General features: G+C 41.8%; 2 protein-coding genes across 2 annotated transcripts; both read right to left on the bottom strand.

Annotated features, from left to right (window-relative positions):
• Positions 1-1,286: 1,286 nt before the first annotated feature.
• LOC308368858 (low-density lipoprotein receptor class A domain-containing protein 3-like) lies at positions 1,287-9,962 on the bottom strand. Its single transcript, XM_080843140.1, has 6 exons — positions 9,738-9,962; positions 7,867-8,019; positions 6,143-6,268; positions 5,380-5,517; positions 1,890-2,226; positions 1,287-1,606 (listed from the first exon to the last, which is right to left on the bottom strand). The coding sequence occupies exons 1-6, from the start codon at positions 9,787-9,789 to the stop codon at positions 1,447-1,449; spliced, it is 966 nt and encodes a 321-aa protein (XP_080699266.1). The 5' UTR covers positions 9,790-9,962; the 3' UTR covers positions 1,287-1,446.
• An 8,030-nt stretch (positions 9,963-17,992) lies between these two features.
• Positions 17,993-19,244, bottom strand: LOC308369208 (vitelline membrane outer layer protein 1-like; the record flags this gene model as incomplete). The annotated part of the gene is made up of 3 exons (XM_080843550.1): positions 17,993-18,284; positions 18,369-18,478; positions 19,092-19,244. 3 exons carry the CDS (start codon positions 19,242-19,244, stop codon positions 17,993-17,995), a joined length of 555 nt encoding a protein of 184 aa, XP_080699676.1.
• Between the last annotated feature and the right edge of the window lie 11 nt (positions 19,245-19,255).

The following is a 19,255-nucleotide window of genomic DNA, read 5'->3' as shown; positions in this document are numbered from 1 at the left end:
CATCCTGATCTATTTATGCTTCCCAGATCAATGATATGTGTGCAAATGGGTAATAAGTAACACACACACACACACACGCACACACGCACACACACACACGGACACGCACACACACACACACACACACACACACACACACACACACACACACACACACACACAAATATGATACCAGATTCCATCCCTGCTTCTTTTGAAAGCCTCTTCCAGCCCTGCTACTCTCACAATGCAAGTCTTTCCACAGATCAGAATGATTTCCATGAGAACACAGCATGTTATCTTAACCAGCACAGAAACCCAAACTAAAGAGCTCAAGTGTCAGGTATTGTGTTTGAGGATGTTGTGTGTGGACATTGCACAAACATTTTACACAGAATGATCCTTGCAGAAGTTTAGCAAAGTTCTTTAAGCTTCTCAAGACGAGGCTTTACAGTTGAAACACACAGCTCAAGTAAACCTGAGTGGAGGGTGACTTCATATGGTCTTTATAAATGAAAAGGACAACAGCAGCATTTTGAAATGTAAGGAGCGCCATCTAGTGGGTTCTACATGTAAACACTTCAACATTGTCAATGATCACAAACACAGTAATGTCGACATCTCAGAACAATATTCATAAATAATTTGTATCTGACAAAAATCAGTCGCTCTCTATTGAATTTCCTTCTATCATTTATCTTGTTTTTTTGTGTTTTTTACAAAAATATTTCTCTAAATACGAAATGACAAGGAACATAAAGACAGAAATGTGAGGAATACAGTAAACTTTGAAAATGTACAGTCCCCATGGTGTGTTATGTGTATAAATATCTGTGACTTCTCTTACTCTGTTATTTAACAGAATGTCCTTTTAACACAAGTTACCCAACCTAGTTTCTGTTCCGCTTAAATCTGGTGCAATACCAGAACGTACACCAGGGAGCAGTATAACCATTCAGACAAACTCCTTACCACATTTACCTATTCCAGTTTCCAGAACCACACTCTACATCTCATTATTATTTACACTATAAAGTCTCTTCTGTTGATTGTGGCTGTCAAATAGTGTTGATGATTATGGCAACAACCAGCATGTCATTCAGATTAGGTCATGGTACCGGTTGCACACTCTTCATTATCTCAGGAGAAAGAAAGAGGAGGGGAAAAGCATTTGGTGTGTGAATCACACAGTCATATTCATTCAATGTCCTTCATTCTTTCGCTGGGTCATCTGCACTACAACCATTCTCTGCATATTCTGAATAACATTTCAGATAGCAATCCAATTGGAAGATTTTAGTGACAGCCAGGGGGAAAGAATTGTGTGAATCCAAAAAAGGCATTTTCACGACATGCCTCAAATAACATGTTAAATGGATAGATGCTATGTAGTTTATTATGTGAGTGCTAGTCAGCCTGGGTCCACTCCTGTACATGCTGGACAGTGCTGTGAGTTCTGTCGAAGTGCTAATCCAGGAGTGGGCTCACATTGGGAGGGCTGTAACGTGGAGTCGTTTCTGGATGCTCCACGCAGGCTTCATATGGGGGTAGATCTGGGGCAGTCTGGGGCGGACCGTCTGCATCGGCTAGGTATGGTGGAGGTGGAAGGTCAAACCAGGAGGGATAACTAAGGAAGCAAAAGGCACAACAAGAAAGCTGAAGTGAGGCTCCCCCAAGAGCATGGAACAGAAAATCTATACGAACATACGTGTCAGCCATGCATACTATACACTTGGATTGTATATTCGATATGAGAGCTCAATTGTAGCTTTCCTGTAAAGCACCATTTTAAATTTGGAAAATATTTAAGTCAACTTCTTCCGAAAAGGCTGAAGCTAGATGCACAACCTCCATCCACGGTGTCACGCAGAAATGCACCCTCATCACTCTTGCTCAACGTTCAAACCAACCTGGCATCCAGCGCTGCCTCCGAGTACGACGGTGGAGAACCGGCCGGGAGCGGCTGAGCCTGCGGACTGCAGGAGAAAGGGCTGGGACTGGAGGGCGCGGTGGAGGGAGGGGACAGGCGTGGGTAGCCCGGGTCCAGGATGACAAAGTGAGACAGCAGCAGCGGCTGATGGTGCCTGGCCTGAGTGCTGTGGTCGGTCAGGATGCCGCGCTTCCTCTGGTGGTGCAGGACCAGGCCAAACAGAGCAGAGAGCAGGCCGATGAAGAGAGCGCAGCACGTCACCACCCCAGTCATGCCAGAGTAGTCCAGGCGAGAGAAGTCTCGATGGGGGGACGCAACTGAGGGGGGGGGGAAGGGGTACAGAGACACCTAGTGAGCTCATCCTGCTGATGATGCAGTACTTATAAACATCACACTCCAATGCCTTCCTGCCAACGGAAGATCAACTGTCCATAGAACTCGATTCATCAGGCAATTCATTGGTGACACTTGCCATAGTTTTTAAGAAGACCATGTATATATATATACTTTTAACACAATTAACACATTCAGTTCACTGGTTAGGAAAATCTATTGGCAACTACCAACTGAAGTCTTGGAGGGGACACAGGTTCTGTTGTGTGGAACACAGGAGAATAAGGGAGGATGCTGCAGGTTTACAGGAAATTCGGAAACAAAGTTGTTTTTTTTTTCCCTCCCTCAAGCTGCATTAACATTGGGAATTAAAGGATGATTTCATCCGCTCGCTCTGAGTGGAGATAGAGCAGGAAGCGGTGTCTGGGGTCTGGCACTCAGGCCTGAAAGGGTTGCTTCTCTCTCCACACTTTCTCCACATACGCTGGAAGCGGTCGGGAGGACCGGGGGAGTCTGAGGCCTCTTTCTCTGTGGGGTTTTGTTGTTTACTTTTATGCCTCCTTTGTGCACTTTGTGGGCAGGGTAAATAGGGTCTTCAGTGAGGGCCATAGAAAAGGAAGTTGGAGTGGGAATGCTTCAGCTTTGGCATCTTCCTGCCATGGTAACCCTTTGCGTGAGGTGGGAGGGAGAATCTTTTTTATTCTTATCAACAGCACTGAATGACAGCGGAGAACACTTGGGGTGTGTTTTCATAATGTGTATCTTATCAGTACGGCTTTAAAAAAAAAATCTATTTCCTTAATTACTATTTATAATTTCTTAGTGTTTTTATGCCTACCGACAGCAGTTACCAGAGAGTAAACATTATGCCTCCTACATGCGTGAGTGTACCGTCTTCCATACAAAACACTCCCTGGAAACAACACTTTTGAGTGTGTTCCTCGAATAACATTCTCATATCACCAGTGACTTGACAATGAGCTCATGAGGCAGAACACCACAGAACACTTTGAATCTTTCATTAGTTCTCAGAATTTTGCAATGTTCCACATCAGTGCCGCCAGAAAATGGTGCGCCTTTTCAGAGGCAGACGGAGGTAAATTCTTCTCATGCTTCCTGGATGCACCTGAAATGAACTTCACTCCACTGCATGACTTAGCGAAATTTACATTTTGATTACAAGCTCCAAAAGAACCTTCAAAACTCCCCAGCACTAAGAAGTTAATACATCTGCCAGTCAGAGAAGCTGTCTCTGCTGACAGATTAGAAGCAAGCAAGCACATGAAGCGAGGAGGGCAGAGATTCTTCATATTGAACCACAGAAGGCTGTTGCTTTTATGAGGCAGAGAAAAAGACCCTGTAGCATCACAAAGGAGGGAAGTAGCGGGGTTGGCTTGAGTGATATAAATTAGATGTGTTCCTCCCTGAGCAAATATGATCGATTGGCTTCTCTCTGTAATGTCCCCTTCAGGGCTGAGATGGGGGCTCGGGGAGATATTGGTGTGTGGAGTTTGTGCATTATCAGAGGGCCTCTGTGCAGATGAGTGACAGTGAGTAATGAACACTAATGAATCAGGTCAGCGCCGCAGCCCCCTACAGGTACACCCCCACTGTCTGTTTCATTTCCTCTGTCCACGCCAAGCCTCCTTTTCCCTCTTTACCCTGCAAGGCCTTTTTTAGTTCAGCCCCCACTTTATCAATACAACTCCCAGTCTCGTCCTTCTTCACCTAGTATGTTTCTTCTTGTACAGTGGAATTGTTCTGTTCTGCGACATTGATTTTGGTTTGTGTTGCATAAGTGTGTACATTCTTGATTTCATGCATCTTGCAAACGTAGAAGACATTTCTTATAAAGCGGCTGAAACCACCTAATGCCTATGATTTCATCTACTAGTAATATTTTTGTGTTGGGAAAACTTCATATGGGTAAATGGAATCAAAAACGTATTGCCTCAATATGTCTCTGTAAATTGTCACTACAAGATGGGGTGATTTCTCAAACTCATGAGGTAGAAGCAGTCAATTTATTCCCAATGAGTGAATGAAATGCAATTTTGCAATCTCTCATGTTTAGACAGACAGTACACTTCCCTCTCTAGTCTTGGCAGGAGAAAAGTTTCACTCACAACTCCAAAACCAACTCTGTGTTAAAACAATCCATTACCAGGCTGTAAAAGGTCTGTGAAATCAGTCCCAGTTATATTCCTCTTCACTGATTTCACCAACTATGGTGCTCGCTGATACCGCTCCAGAGGTGATGGATGACGCCGCAGTCCGATTCGGAGAGAGCGTGACTTCTCACACGGCCACACTGCTATATTGACTTGTCATTTTAAAATATGGTGCCCATCGAGTTCCATAAACATTGGATGAGATTGGCGAGGCAAAATCTTGTCGTGTACAGCCTCTATCAGCTATTTGTTTTTCACATGTGAAAGGGGAATGGCTATATGTGTTCCACATACTTCAAACCCTTGCTTTTGGGAATGGTGGGTGCGCTAACTGCAGCTCGCCAAAACGTTGTGAGCCTTGATAGACAAGGCTGTTGGCTTTCATATTGAATAATATACCCACAATGCAAAAAACATTGTGCTATTTTAATATTTTAAATGTAGATGTTTATTTAGCATAGCTCAGAGGACATCGTTTGCTCAGTTGTTGTCTGTGCCTTGGGACTCAATGTTTTCTGTTTTGTGTTCGTTTATTCTGTTTCTTTCTATTACTTCAGAAAAGAAGGCAGTCAAAATGGCACCATTACTTCAGAAAAGAAGGCAGTCAAAATGGCACCAAAAAAAGTATAAGATGAGACAGTTGAGATGCACGCTTTCAAAATTGGTTGAGGCGGGCACAATTCCAACTCCATCAAACATGTTTTGACACTGAGTCAATCACTATTAATTGATAATGTAGTCCAACCTAAATAAGTAAAAAGCCACCACGTTCACATGGCAAGAACACATTTTTCTATGTAAATAAACTATTAGTGGTAACCTATTATCACTTCTCTCCTTCTAGACAGAAGAGCAGAGGTTTATGTAACTCTAATGCTAATGTAAGATGCTTCAGAATGCTCTTGCCATGAACCTGCTGATTTGACCGCTCTTGTACACATGTGTGCCACAGCTGCCAGTGAGTACCTGTAGTGATCACGCAGTACTCTTCATCACTGTTGTCCCTGCAGTTGTCTTCACCGTTACACAGGAAACTGCGGTGAACGCAGCGGCCGTTCTTGCAGTGGAACCTGCTGGCACTTGCGCAGAGGTCGGGATTCTCGACTGCAGGTCACAAGAACAACGTGCAACTATTAACAAATTTGCTGAGCTTCTCAAATTATTGATTCTGTCTTTGTGGGAGGCAAGACCTAGGGGTGGGTGGGCTTGGGGGGGGGGGGGGGGTATGGTTGAGTATTATATGTGTAATGTTGTCTTACTTGTGTATATGTGTAACTGTTTCTTGTATTAATTATAAAATACAATAAAAAATGTATCACAAAAAAAAGAACAACGTGTAACTGGTACTGTACTGCAGATCAGTGGCACCATGTGTTTAGCTGTTACAGATAAGGACACACGTATCATAAACCATTTGCAGCACGGGGAGGGTATACATTTTATCAGTGTAAGTGCACCCTGCGATTCAAACCTCGTGCTCTAGTCACTGTGCTACAGGAAGAGACAGACGGAGAGAGAGACGGACAGACAGACAGACAGACCGTCTTAATAGGTCGTTAAAGTTAATGAACAAAAGTAGGTCATCCCCTCATGCTGAAATGATGACAATGCTAGATGTGGGGGAGAGAAAGAGGCAGCATTTGGCCAGATTATTCGTGTACTTGTTCTGGCCAGGCTGGATGCCTGACAGGGCTCAGTGTTTAGCAGACAGTTCCGACGGGACACTCACCGCAATCATGTTCATCGCTGCCATCTGGACAGTCCGGAAAGCCGTTGCAGTGGAACCGCCCGATGATGCAGTGACCACCATTGGCACATGGAAAGAAAGTAGGGGAGCACTTGGACCTCACCCTGGCTGTACGGACAGAGAATGAGAAGAGAAATCAATGTCTGAAAACTTGGCGACTGGTTCTTTCAGTGTGTGAGGATGACTGCATGCATGGCAACCTCTCAGTGAATTTTATCGCCATGTTGTTTTAGCAGCCTATACGCAGAGAAATGCACTTGCTGTGCAGCAAACTCTGAAAGTAGCCTAAAGCCCTGTGTAAACAAATGGAGATCCCGTCCCCTCATTTCACCTGGGTTTGAAAATAACACCGCTTATTGGAATTTATACATAGGCTCTGGCAGTGAAAGATGATATTGTTACACAGGGTCGTTTGATTTGTGACCGTAGTTTGTTTTTCTGTCAACAAAGTCAATTTTAGCAACAGAAACAATGGCTTTAAAAGATTTGCTTCAAGAATTCAAGACCTCAGACAGCGATCGCTTTCCAAAGCTAGTGGATATATGTACATAAAAATGTAATCCTAAATGTGAATCACTTGTTCTGAACGCAACATCTGTCTCAGAGAGACTATGAGTAATGTTATATTCTTGGCAGGTCATATGCCTCCAGTGTTGTCTCCTGTTTTACCAAGGAATACTTTTTTTATTAGAATCCCAGCGAAATAGAAAAACACAATCTCAAGAAAACAAGTAAGCAACGAAGACGGTTCACTCAGAAACAAGGTGACCTACACAAAGCCCCTTTGCTGTGATAGACACAGACGAGATTACAGTGAGGATCCTCATCCCCAGCCTAAAAATGTCTATCCTGATGGACCAAAAAAAAAATCAATTTGTGTACAAGTCTGACAAGTTCTTTTGGATCGACTCTCAATGGAAGGGTCTATGACAGGCGAGATAAAGTTTATCCAGGTGGGATTAACCTCCTGTCAAACATCGTAAGTGGAGCCAACTAAATCCCAAATAACCTCTCTCTCTATCGATCTATCCATCTGTCTACAAGTAGAGGTCGACCGATATATCGGTCGGCCAATGTATCGGGCCGATATTTGTCATTTTTTAATCTATCGGCATCGGCCGATTTAAATAAAAAAAAAAAAAAAAAACTCCCCCCTCCCACGGCCCAGACAGCAACCCTAAAATAAAGACAAATCATAGTCTGTACACATACATATATGTATATACATTGAAGAAAAGAATAACTAAAATAATAATAATAATATGGATGTTTGTAAGTATTAGGCTGTGTGTGTGTGTGTGTGTACAGGGGCACGGACTTCAGACTTAAGATACTAGGAGGGGAGTAAAATTGTGTGCATCTACTTATTATTAGTGTGACGCTTTAGCATGCAAATTAATGGGAAAACTTTAAGATATCGGCCCTAAAAATCGGCCAAAAAAAATCGGCAGCCCATATCGGCTATCGGTTAACCCTGACCCCTAAGTATCGGCATCGGCATCGGTTATAGAAAAACCCATATCGGTCGACCTCTATCTACAAGTACTAGACTTTTTAGGATCTGCCCCCATAATACACACACACTGTGTGAGTGCACAACACTTTCATCATAAACCGAGCCTGAGGCTGCAGGGGGAAGAAAACAGAACAATACTGTTCAAAAATGCATAAAGGTCCCTCCTGTGAATCTCCAGGGTTTGACTCACCGCAGCCCGTCTCGTCACTCTTGTCGAAGCAGTCAGGCCGTCCATCACAGCGCACTGCTCCAGGGACACACTGTCCATCTTCACATGTGAAGTTGCCTGGGATGCTGCAGGTAGCGGCGGGGGCGGTGGTGTTTCCTGGGGGAGGCTGGCTGCCTGGAGGTGGAGAATACCGTTGACCATTTTTCCATTTAGTCATTTAGCAGACGCTTTTATCCAACACTCCTTACAAGGATGTATACACATTTTTTTTACACTGATGGCACACTACACATCAGGAGCAATTAGGGGTTCAGTGTCTTGCTCAAGGACGCTTCGACAGGGAATCAAACTAGCAACCCTTCTGATTACTAAACGACTTCTCTACCTCTTGTACCACTGTCGCCCCAATACATATGTAGGGCAACACAAAGCGGAAGATAGATTATGCTATAATGGAGAACACAAGCAGAACATGCCACAATACATCCAAAATATTAGAGACTCACAACCTCTCTGTCTTACTCTCTCTCTCTCTCTCTCTCTCTCTCTCTCACACACACACACACTCACACACACATAGATATTTACTTTGCTTCTGTGCAGGTGAACACACCCTGGGGAGCACAGAATTAGCCAACAATAGTTAGTGAAGCCTTTATAAAAACCTGCAAGATGTAATTTTACTATAACAACTACAAATATCTATTTCATGCAGTATTCTTGAGTATGCAAATGTTTAGAATTTAGGCTATATTGTGTTGTTTTACATAGTCGCTAATATTAATCATACCTTTGCAGATGTGCAACTGTATGACTGACTATCTTATATTTAAAGCATGAACATATTGGCAGAATGCAAGAACACATTCAACAATTTATTTGCCTGTATGTTTCAAAGCTGACATATCACCAAGTACAGTAACTGAGAAAACTGCAAATAAAAAATCCGGTAGTTCCTGTTTATCATCATTTTCAATCTTTCTGGGTTTTTTTTAATCTTGTGTTAAAAAGCATAAAGTATCTTGGCAGAGTAAAGTCATAAAGGTGTACCATGTTTGGTAAAAGGGCAAGACAGTAATTCTGAAGGCATGTTTCCAACTCACGAATGTTTAGTGAAACAAGTTGTCCTGTTTCACTAAACATTCGTGAGTTGGAAACACTACATATTTAGTGAGACTATGAGACAACATATAAGGAGTAGCAGTAATGTAGCCAACCTATCAGAAGGAGAGTCTTCCCCAAGACACTCGACTACAATAAAGGAAGGATGCTATCTGACTTCCACCAGCCACTGCAGGCTGCCATCCCTTTAATACGTAAGCAAAGCATCTGCCATGGGATGCCGGTCTATTTTATACCAAAAGCACGATAACACATTTACAGAAGGCAAAACTGATTAAGGCTGTTTATAATCGTTTTAATCATAGGCATTCAGCCGAAAGTATTTTGACATTTTGCATGGCATCTGATTTTCACATGACAACTCAAATATCACATCATGAATCAAATCAAATATTAAGCGTCAAAGAGTATTTGGCTCTGCTCTGGGAACACATTGTCCAGCGGACTTTTAACGATGCGAAAGACTTGTATTGGTTATCTGCCTCAGCATAGCACTTATGCAATATGCTGATTTTCCTTCCCTGCAGAGACTTCCAGACGTTTTATTTACCCAAAATTCTGAATCTGTGCTTTCACGTCCTCAGCCCGCCCCTCTGCCCTGAGCAGTCCGCCTCCATCTAAACATTGCCGAGCTCTCATGCTAACGGAATGACAAGCCCATGAAAAACGCTGTAATTGTAGCATTGCAAAACATCACAATAACTCACTCAACAAGATTATCTAAAAAGTGTTTTTGCTCTATATGTGCCCTGTTGATTTTTCTAACTCACCAGCCAAGTTAGGTCCTGACCCAGAAGTTAGCAAAATATACCAAATCCACATCCTTTGCTTTCCTACCCAGCTTGGAGAAGTAGCCTACTACATAGCCTCAGGCCTGCATGACGGATTTCTACATCCCACGACCAAGCACAGATTCCGCCTCTCGTTGAGATCTTTTCTCATTACCAAGGGTCTGTAAACAAAATACGTCAGCGAGAGCAGGCCAATATCTTTATACTGAAAAGAAAGCTATGGACGGGACGAACAAATATAAAAGGGAAATTCGAATTGGGCTCGAGTCTCGTCGAGTCCTCCCGTTAGCAGAGGCGGAGACTGATGAGCGCTTTGCGACGGCTGCCCACAGTGCCTGTCAGTGGGCAGACCAGGAAGTGGCATTGGGAAGGAAGTCCAGTTTTAATTGCAATCCTACATCACACGCACGAATAACAAAATGAAGTAGGCGATCAAAGACCAATCTTGCCGTGAGTATCTCACCTTGACTACATTCAGCCTAAAAAGTATATTTCAGCTATGCAAATTTGATCCTTTTTTTCTTATTAAAATTTTACTTTTTGCTGTCCATGTCTATTTTTATTTTTTTTTATAATTTTTTTTGCATTTATCTAATATCTTATATTTAAGTATTTTATTGTGTTATTTATGGTGAGAGCTAAACGTACTGCAATTAAAGAAAACACATGCAAAATACACAATCAAATTAAGAAAACCTCATCGGATGTGATTTTTAATTCAGTTTCTCCTTGCACACAGGACACTCTTTGAAATACAGATGTTGCTGGCTCTCAATGAAGGAATGTAGAACCAGACATACATTCATTTAATGAAAAACAACAGCATAATGCCATCGAAAACTGAGCTGGGAGCAGTCTAGCAACCATCTTTCAGCAGGGTCATGCAGCAGACTCAACCTCACAACCTCAGGCATGGGAGGCAGGTGTGCTGGTAAAGAGGCCCAAACCCATTGATACTAGCACGTCTCTTAAGGTGTCAGGGACTGAGGTTTACTCACTGCACAGCACGTGCTGGCTACCATGACACTCACCCCCCTAAACCTCATTCACAAACCAAGTCATCGCACCAATGTAACCTGTGACTGTGATGTGTTGACAAGTACAGTCCCATGGTATGGGAGGCGGGTGTGCTAACAAGAAGGATAAAACCCATTGGTGCTAGCGTCAGTCGCTAGTACGTCTAAGGTATCGGGGGTGGGATTTACTAACTGCACTGCAAAAACTAATAAGAAACAAATTATAAGAAACTAATTTCTAATATCAGCAGCTAAAACCCCTCTTTTGCATTTCACTTCAGGATTTCATTTCAGTTTCTTTTATTTCTCATGCGAAAGATGTTTTGTGGAGGACTATTGTGCATTGTCCTAGCAGCTGATTGATACAAATACAATATGTATCTTTCAATGGGTATATACAGTATCTCAAAATATCTTCATCAGAGCTTTTGAGCACTCATGAGGCATGTAATTCACAGTGCTAGAAAAAAGGATCAGATTAAACAAATAAAAGGAAACATTTGTAAAAGAAAGTAAAACACAGCCCAGCAGCCAGCAGGATTGAGAGGAATGGCTTTATAATATTAATTATACTGCAATCAGAACTTGTCCAGTAACAATTTACAATTTATTTAAAGTATTGAGAAGCACACAACAATTATGTTAAAGTGGAAAAGCTTAGTTCACAAGTGGTTGCTTCTACTCATCATACTGACTAAATACTTGACCATGATTGTAAGTCAGAAATGTGTCAGTTAAATGCAGAAAAGGATTCTGTACAATCAATGACAAATATTCTAAACTTCCCAAAACCTTTAAATGAATGAAGAGGTTCATGGAGGTAGCTACTGAAGACTGCTTTCACTGCTTATGCAAGGTAAATGATCATTACTATATTTTGCCGACCATCCAGGTAATCAGCCCATGCTGGCAACTATAAAAAAGATTGAGTTGACACAGTCAATAATACTAAATCCTCACTCCTAAAAAAAACAGGCTGATAGCATTGAAGGCCTAGTGATATTGTGTGATGGGGACTTACTTTATCTTAAATTTGGTGCTGGTGATGCATAACTGTTGTTTTAAGCTTTGGGGCTGCGATTTATGGGGAAAGTATGAAATCTTCTCCTCTTCACAAAGTAGTCAAATAAAGTTATATTCTCAGAGTTCAGAGGAATACACGGAGGTGGTTTACCAAAGACTATTCTGGGAATAATAGTTTCAGTCTTACAGTAACCAGAACATATTTTAGGGGACAGTGATTTTCTCTTTAACTTAGTTTTGAGTTGAGTTGAGTGTCATGTTGAGAGAGGCTATGAGGCAATAAATGTATGCAACAAATACATTAAAGTAATGAAACTCATCAAGACCAAGGGCCCTAATTCCATAGGGCAACGAGCATCGCAGTCGGTCTTTGGGCATCAGCAATCGCGCAGAGAGAATAGGCGGGGATACCTATATTTATTGACACAGAGCAGGGCACAATCAGGCATAAATGGGTCGAGTAATTAGTGGATGTGGCAATGAAGTCATTCTTTATCAGCCAATCATAATGATTATTACACAGAGCTCAGTAATTGTTCAACGGAGCAATCAACACAATTCCAGTCATGAACTGAGTGGTTAACGCCAGAGGAGACAGAGGTTCCGGTGCGAGAGGTCTGTCCGACATGAAATCATTTAAAAGTTTCGTGAAAAAGACACCCCAGCATTACACTGACCCACCCTGGTTGCGTTTATACTGTTGTTTGTGTTCTGAAATTAGCTAAATGATTTTGCCAAGTTATTAAATTAGCTTCAGGACATGGGTGGCGGACATTGCGTGTTGCCGCCAGCCACTTTGCCCTTCAATAAAATGAGGGCCCCCAAGTGTCTATCTGTCTATCTGTGATTCATTATGGCATTATGCTGTTGTTTTTCATGAAATTAATGTATGTCTGGTTCTACATTCCATCATTGAGAGCCACATCTGTATTTCAAAGAGTGTCCTGTGTGCAAGGAGAAACAGAATTAAAAATCACATAAAAATAGCTAAATATATGGTGGCCCTGAGAGTTCAAAGCACTGCACATTAATAAAACATAACAGAAAACAAGAAATAAGTCAAGTAACTATAATCCAGTTGGCTGGAAGAGCATGCTCTACATTTGAATACAAACTTGTGCTCACTGCAGAGTTTGGGTTACTGACATTACCCAACATTTCTAGTTTGTTGGCTATAGCCAAGGGTACATATTATGCCACCAGATGACAAGACTCAGATCAGGCCTTCCTTCAAGGTAGTCCTTCTCAATACAGCGTATTGTATGCAGCAGGAGATCTGGGTGGCATGAGTTAATATACCTTTTCTGGTCTTGAGGCTTGTTTCATTTACAACTGGAACTCAACTGAAGGGTGGAAAAAAGAGTTCAAAGAAAAAATCTATCCACAGCATTATTGTGCAATTTCATGCCTCATCAAGGAGTGTTGGTGTGCAGATCATTCTTTCATGTGGTGTTTTTGGTAATACGCTGACATCTTTTCAGCAGCAGTGTCCAAACAAATATTGTTTTCATAAGTAGCCTCTCAAGAAGCTAGAAATGAAGGTGAAAAACAATCCCTCCCCCTGAGGAAAAACGAACTAGATGACAGAACCATGACAAATATCATACGACAAGGAGCATGAGCCATGCATGGAGTAGTGGGTAAAAAAGGCACCTGAGGCAGCTAGAAAGAGATCAAGAAAGAAAGGAATTTGACACGTGAATGCAAAGGAGTGAAATAACATTTAATTACTACATTTATCTTTAAAAAGAAGTTTAGCAATGTGCAATTTATGAGGAAATGTATTCTTTTTGCGACGTTGCAGCCTGGATGTACAGTACCCTGACTAAATTCACATTCACAGAGGCATATTGCTCTGTCATAGATTTATACTCTTTACTCCTTTTCTTCCTCTAGATATGATTAATTAATAAGCTATTTTGTTGGAACAATTGTTTTCAAACCTGGACAAAATCAAGGACAGAATAAGGACAGATCAAGGCTAAATGTACAGAACACCACAGCACAAATATCAGGGCAACATAATGAGGGCTGCATGATTATCCAACACAAACTAAATGCTAGATCTCTGCAGAAATAAATCAAAACAGACATTTTGGTACAGCAGGCTAGGCTATCCCATGACAACTCAGCTACAGAAACTGTTTATAACTGGATGGGAGAAAAAGTTAAATCAGTGTCCTCTTTTGAATTTATTGGCAGATAGTTACAATCCAAGTTAGTAGTAGCCTACTTTGATTTAAACAGGGGCTGGTTGCCTAAAGATAGATAGAGCCTTGGTGATCTTCAGAGCTGTCATTAGGAGTCATCTCTTTTCTCTCCAGGACTGCTCGCAGGGTTGGCTGATGCACATTGCTGCTGCTGGCTTTGTAAGGTCTGCATACTTGTAACAATGGCACTTTTAAGATATTTAAAGGTGAAGTATGGAGGATTTAGGGTGATATATTTTCAGAAAGGGAATATAGTATTCACAATCATATTTTCAATAGTGTATAATCACCTGTAGCCAGTGGTGTAGTGGTCCCTGGAGAAGTGGGTATACTCTTCATTTTTTTAAGCAGCCCATACAGCACAGGATAAACGCCCTGTTTTGAGAAGTGGGTATACGAAATGCTGACTGAAAAATAAGTCTTCCTTTGCTGGACTACACCACTGGTTCGACCCAATGAACAACATGTAATGCATGTCTACCTCTTAGTTTGTAGTATTCTGTAAAGCTGTTCAATGTACAACCAAACAACAGTCACCTCTTACCTTGTCATGAAATGCAAAGTGCTTCCCACAACCGTTCCAGTCCGTGGTACTTGTAGGACACAGGCGTACTGGCTGGGTGTGCGGCCCAGTCTGTGGTACTTGTAGGACACAGGCGTACTGGCTGGGTGTGCAGCCGACAGCATGGCTGGGAGAGGGAGAATCAACCAGCCTTGCTGCACCTGGTCATTTCTGGGGGTTACCCTGACTATGTTACAAAGATTGTTCCCTGGAGCAGGCCTTTACGAAGAAGATAATTACAATGAGTAAGTAAAGTAGGTTCGATGTCAATGAGCATCTTTCTAGTGTTTGATCTTTTTATATCATTTCTGATTTTTGTACATTTGTAAATCCCCTTAAATACAGATTTGTTTTAAAAAAGCTGTAACTACTTAGATGAACCCACCAGGTATGAGATGGTAGATGCTGCCTGCTCCGTGTACAGGGTGCCTTTTTCATGCTGAATTATAAACCCAGCATATACGTATATACATATATATATATATGTCTATGGTTTGCACACCTCGCATCTGATCGAACTCCTCCGACAAATTTAATGGTAACACCTTGAAATGTGGTCAGGTTACTCTTCAGCCATGGGCGACTAAAAGTTATATTGGATTTTCTCATTAGTCGGAAGGTGTGGGCGTGGCAGACCCTCAAACTTTGCCAACTTGCCAGTGCTTGCCACAGTCTCTTATAGTTCTTGCGAACATTGTTTGATCCAGAGAAAATGTCTTAGGGTGGACGCTGGCCCGAACCCGTACATATGCCTGTACATATGCCCAGTGGCGGTGCGTCAATACAGGGCGCCCCTCCTACAATTTTGAGATGAAAAAAAACATTATAAGTCAAATAATTAAAATAAGAAATGTACTGTTTTTACGCGTTAAATGTATGCAGGAGACCGTAACCTCCTGCCAACAACCATTTAAATGTGACCAAATATAGTATATTGCCATTAGTTATCACTGAGAGAAGCCACTCTGGGCGCCAGCCAAGTGGAAGTCTATTTAAAGCAAGAGGGAGCAGAGGGCTGAAACATCTGAGCAAGGACAGCTTCTCATTGGCGGATAACAGTTCGTTCTTTGGGCGCATCTCATTGAAGTGGGCTTTACATATGTATATATATACAGTATATACAATATATATATCTTGCTCTTCCAGAAACAATAGTCAGTGGGGAATCCTGACATTTGTTCCCTTGTAACCAATCTGTTGGGTAAAAGCAGAAGATGGTGCATATTCCCCAGTGGATAATTGTGGATAACTGTTTTTTAGCTGCGGTGTATATACAGTACATATACTATATATACTGTATAACAGCAGGCTCATAATATGTCACAATTAGCCTGGATTTAAAGAAAGTTACTTGTTACTTATGTTTGTTAATTTCATTGAAACCCCCAAAAAAGTAGGCGCGTAAGCATATTTCTGGTGTGACTGCCAGTTTATTGATATTTCTTGAGCTGATGGTTGAAATTTCCCACAGCATTTTGAACCACATACAGTGAAAATGGAGCCTACTGTAGATCTATGAACCAAAAAGCTACTGTGAACTACTGAACTATTAGTTCTCATTACTCATGCATCATCATCAAGGTAACTTCACTAACAGCATCTGAATATGACATTATTCGGGGCAGTGTCATCTCAACAGCCCTGTAGACTCTGTACCCTGGTCACAATGCCACAGATTCCCCTAGAGCACCGACCACTCCACCTCCCCCAGCCACCCCATGATGCCAGCACCATGCAGAACCCATCCACCTCTGCAGTGGAACATGATACTGTTGGGAGCGGTGTCGTCTGCTCTGCCCTGGCGACGTTCCACATGGAGATAGAAGGACTGAAGGTATTCACAGCTGCACGTCTGGTAAGTCCACCTACCCCATCCACATAAAAGGTCACAAAGTCGGGTGATTTAACAGTAATTAGTAGTTAAACAAGCCTCAAATTACGCTGACCACAGGTTATGAATCCACTGTCTATACGCATCCACACGACTCTGATGGGAACAAATACATGTGTGTGCCTTCAAACCCCATTAAGTTCAGTGTGATCTCCACCTGAAACAACAACCGACACCGACATCATACCCTAGTTGCCCCAGCGGCTCCATTAGTGACCCTTCTGTTGCCCACCTTGGTGAAAAGGGTGACCAGAAGAGCAAAGATAAGCGACATCCTTCCTCAATCCACAAAAGATGAACCTGGAATGGACATAGTTTGGCAGGACAGCACCATTGAAAAATAACTTTAAAATTAATCTTAAAATTCTTAAAGATACAAATGTTTTTTTTTTTTTTTTTTAAAGTTATCATTATCTAGATAAAATATCCATATTATTACAATATAATTAATTTAGAAAAACTGATCATGACTTATAGCTTTTCAAAGACTTTACTTTTTTTGTTTAACAAGGTCTTAACTTAGGTCCTTGCACATTGCACTGGTTCAGAAGAAAAACTCTCCCACTCTGGCCCTTTCGATGAGTGGGAGTGGTTCCCAAAGGAACAACAGAGAAGAAAGAATATGGCATTTTAAAGCAGTGCTTTAAACTAATAAATCTGATTACAAAAATATGATGGGCGAACAAAGCTACCGAACCAACTGTTCTTTTTTAAAGTTCTAAATTGGAGCGATTGATGTTTATTTTTTATGTTTGACTGATGCATGTTGTAAAAAGTGCCCAAGTGTCATGGTGTTTTAGCATCTTGGTCTACCCTGAGCCTGTTTAATGTGTGTCAGCACATTCCATTTGCCAATCTGTTCTCAAAAAACAGCATGAAAGCCAAACATACACCTGACTCTGTGATATTGATATACTTTAAATCACATAGCAATGCACCCAACATCATGTGTATTTTTCTAACTTACACAAGCTTTCTTTTTCTTTCTATGTTGTTTTCTATTTCTTGAAAAAAGCAGTATTTATTGTTACACCAGGTTTTATTGCTCTTAGCGTGATTGTCCTTGTACGTCGCTTTGGATAAAAGCGTCTGCTAAATGACTAAATGTAAATGTAAATGTGGGTTCAGAACACAATGACATGTGTGGTTTTTGTATTTGCTTTAGTCTGTTTTTAAAGGTGTTTAGGCTCCCTCACATAACTAGAGATGGAGCGGTACCCAGAAGAATAACAGGACCAGCCTAGACTGGAGCACTAGCCTTGACGCACACGCAGAGGAACGTGTGTGTGTGTGTGTGTGTGTGTGTGTGTGTGTGTGTATGCACCAGTTGCAAATGCAATGCAGTGCACATCAGAGTGGGAAATGAGTCAGACTCTTTATTGATAGAATGGATGATGGTAGAATCAATAATTAACAGTATTTTACCAGTCAGACAGCCAGTGGAGAGAGGGCACGGGTGGATCTATAAACCAGAAAGCTATACTGTTAATTGCTGAGGTGGAGGTTCCTTGTACATCCTCATCCAGGTTACTTCACTTGCAGCATGTAAATTTGACATCATTCAGGGCAGTGTCATCTCTCCAGCCCTGTGGTCTCTCCACCTTGGTCATAATGCCACAGATTCCCATAGAGCACCGACCACTCCACTGCCCCCAGTCACCCCAGGACATGCCAGCACCAGTCAGAATCGTTCCATTGGTGCAGCGGAATATGATGTTGTTGGCAGCGGTGTCATCTCTTCCTCTTCGGGGATGTTCCACACGAAGATGGAAGGACTGAAGATATGCAGAGCCACAAGTCTGGAAAACGGTCCAATCCCCCCATCTTCAAAATACACAAGATATTATTGAATTAAATGGTTTCTGATCATTAGCCTCAAATGATAAATACTACAGATTATTAATTTACCGTCCAACCAATGACTCGATGAACTTGGTGCTATTGTTTTGTGTGTGTCGGCACATGAGTCGAATTCCATTGAGTGCCGTGTCATCTGCCCAGCCTTGTTCGCTATCCACCTTAGGAGCAACCAACCAGAACGGCAATGGTGTGAAGAGAGGTAACATGATATCATGACTATGCAGTTCATCCTCCCCGCCATTTGTTAAAAAAAACATTGGTATTTTGAACATGAAACTGTATGTTAGCTGGAATTCCAAGCCATTTTGTTTGTTACCCAATTACATGGATAGGACTGTGTACGAACACGGACCGCTAGGACCGTGGGGAGCAATTAGCTGAATTTGACAAAGAGTGTATTGGATTAGAATGGCAGATAGGCTACCACCCAGGTGATCACCTCAACCACAACCACCTGCTAATTCTTTCCGCTGCCTCTAATAACTCCTTTCACACAACTCACAAGTTAAGCATACTTTCATTGGTCAAACGGTTTGTCAATTTATGACCTAAAATTATGATCCCCCAATCCCCCTTCAAATAATAGCCTACAATCCAACAGTAGGCCTAATGCATATAAACGCATCATAAATATTTTCTTACTTACATAAGCTAATAATTGTTTGGTTCAGTAGGCCTACACAACAAAATGTTTTTCAATGTGTAATTCGTTTAGTTTTCGATTTGGTTTTTATTTAGTCTCCCCCATATACGGGGCAACAAAGCACTCACCTTAAGACTGAAGCCAAAAGCCTGATAAGACTGGGGACACATCTCCATCTCACCCCAAATGCCCCAGGGACCTCCATTGGTGACTGAGATTGGGCTTCCCTCTGAGGGAAAGACCAAGGGAAGGATGACCAGAAGCGCAAAGATGAGTTCCATCCTTCTTCAAC

The sequence above is a fragment of the Sprattus sprattus genome (genome assembly GCF_963457725.1).
Source record: "Sprattus sprattus genome assembly, chromosome: 8".
In the NCBI taxonomy this organism is placed as follows: Eukaryota; Metazoa; Chordata; class Actinopteri; order Clupeiformes; family Clupeidae; genus Sprattus; species Sprattus sprattus.
The sequence above is the reverse complement of the archived record's forward strand: the minus strand, read 5'-3'. Positions and strand labels throughout refer to the sequence as shown.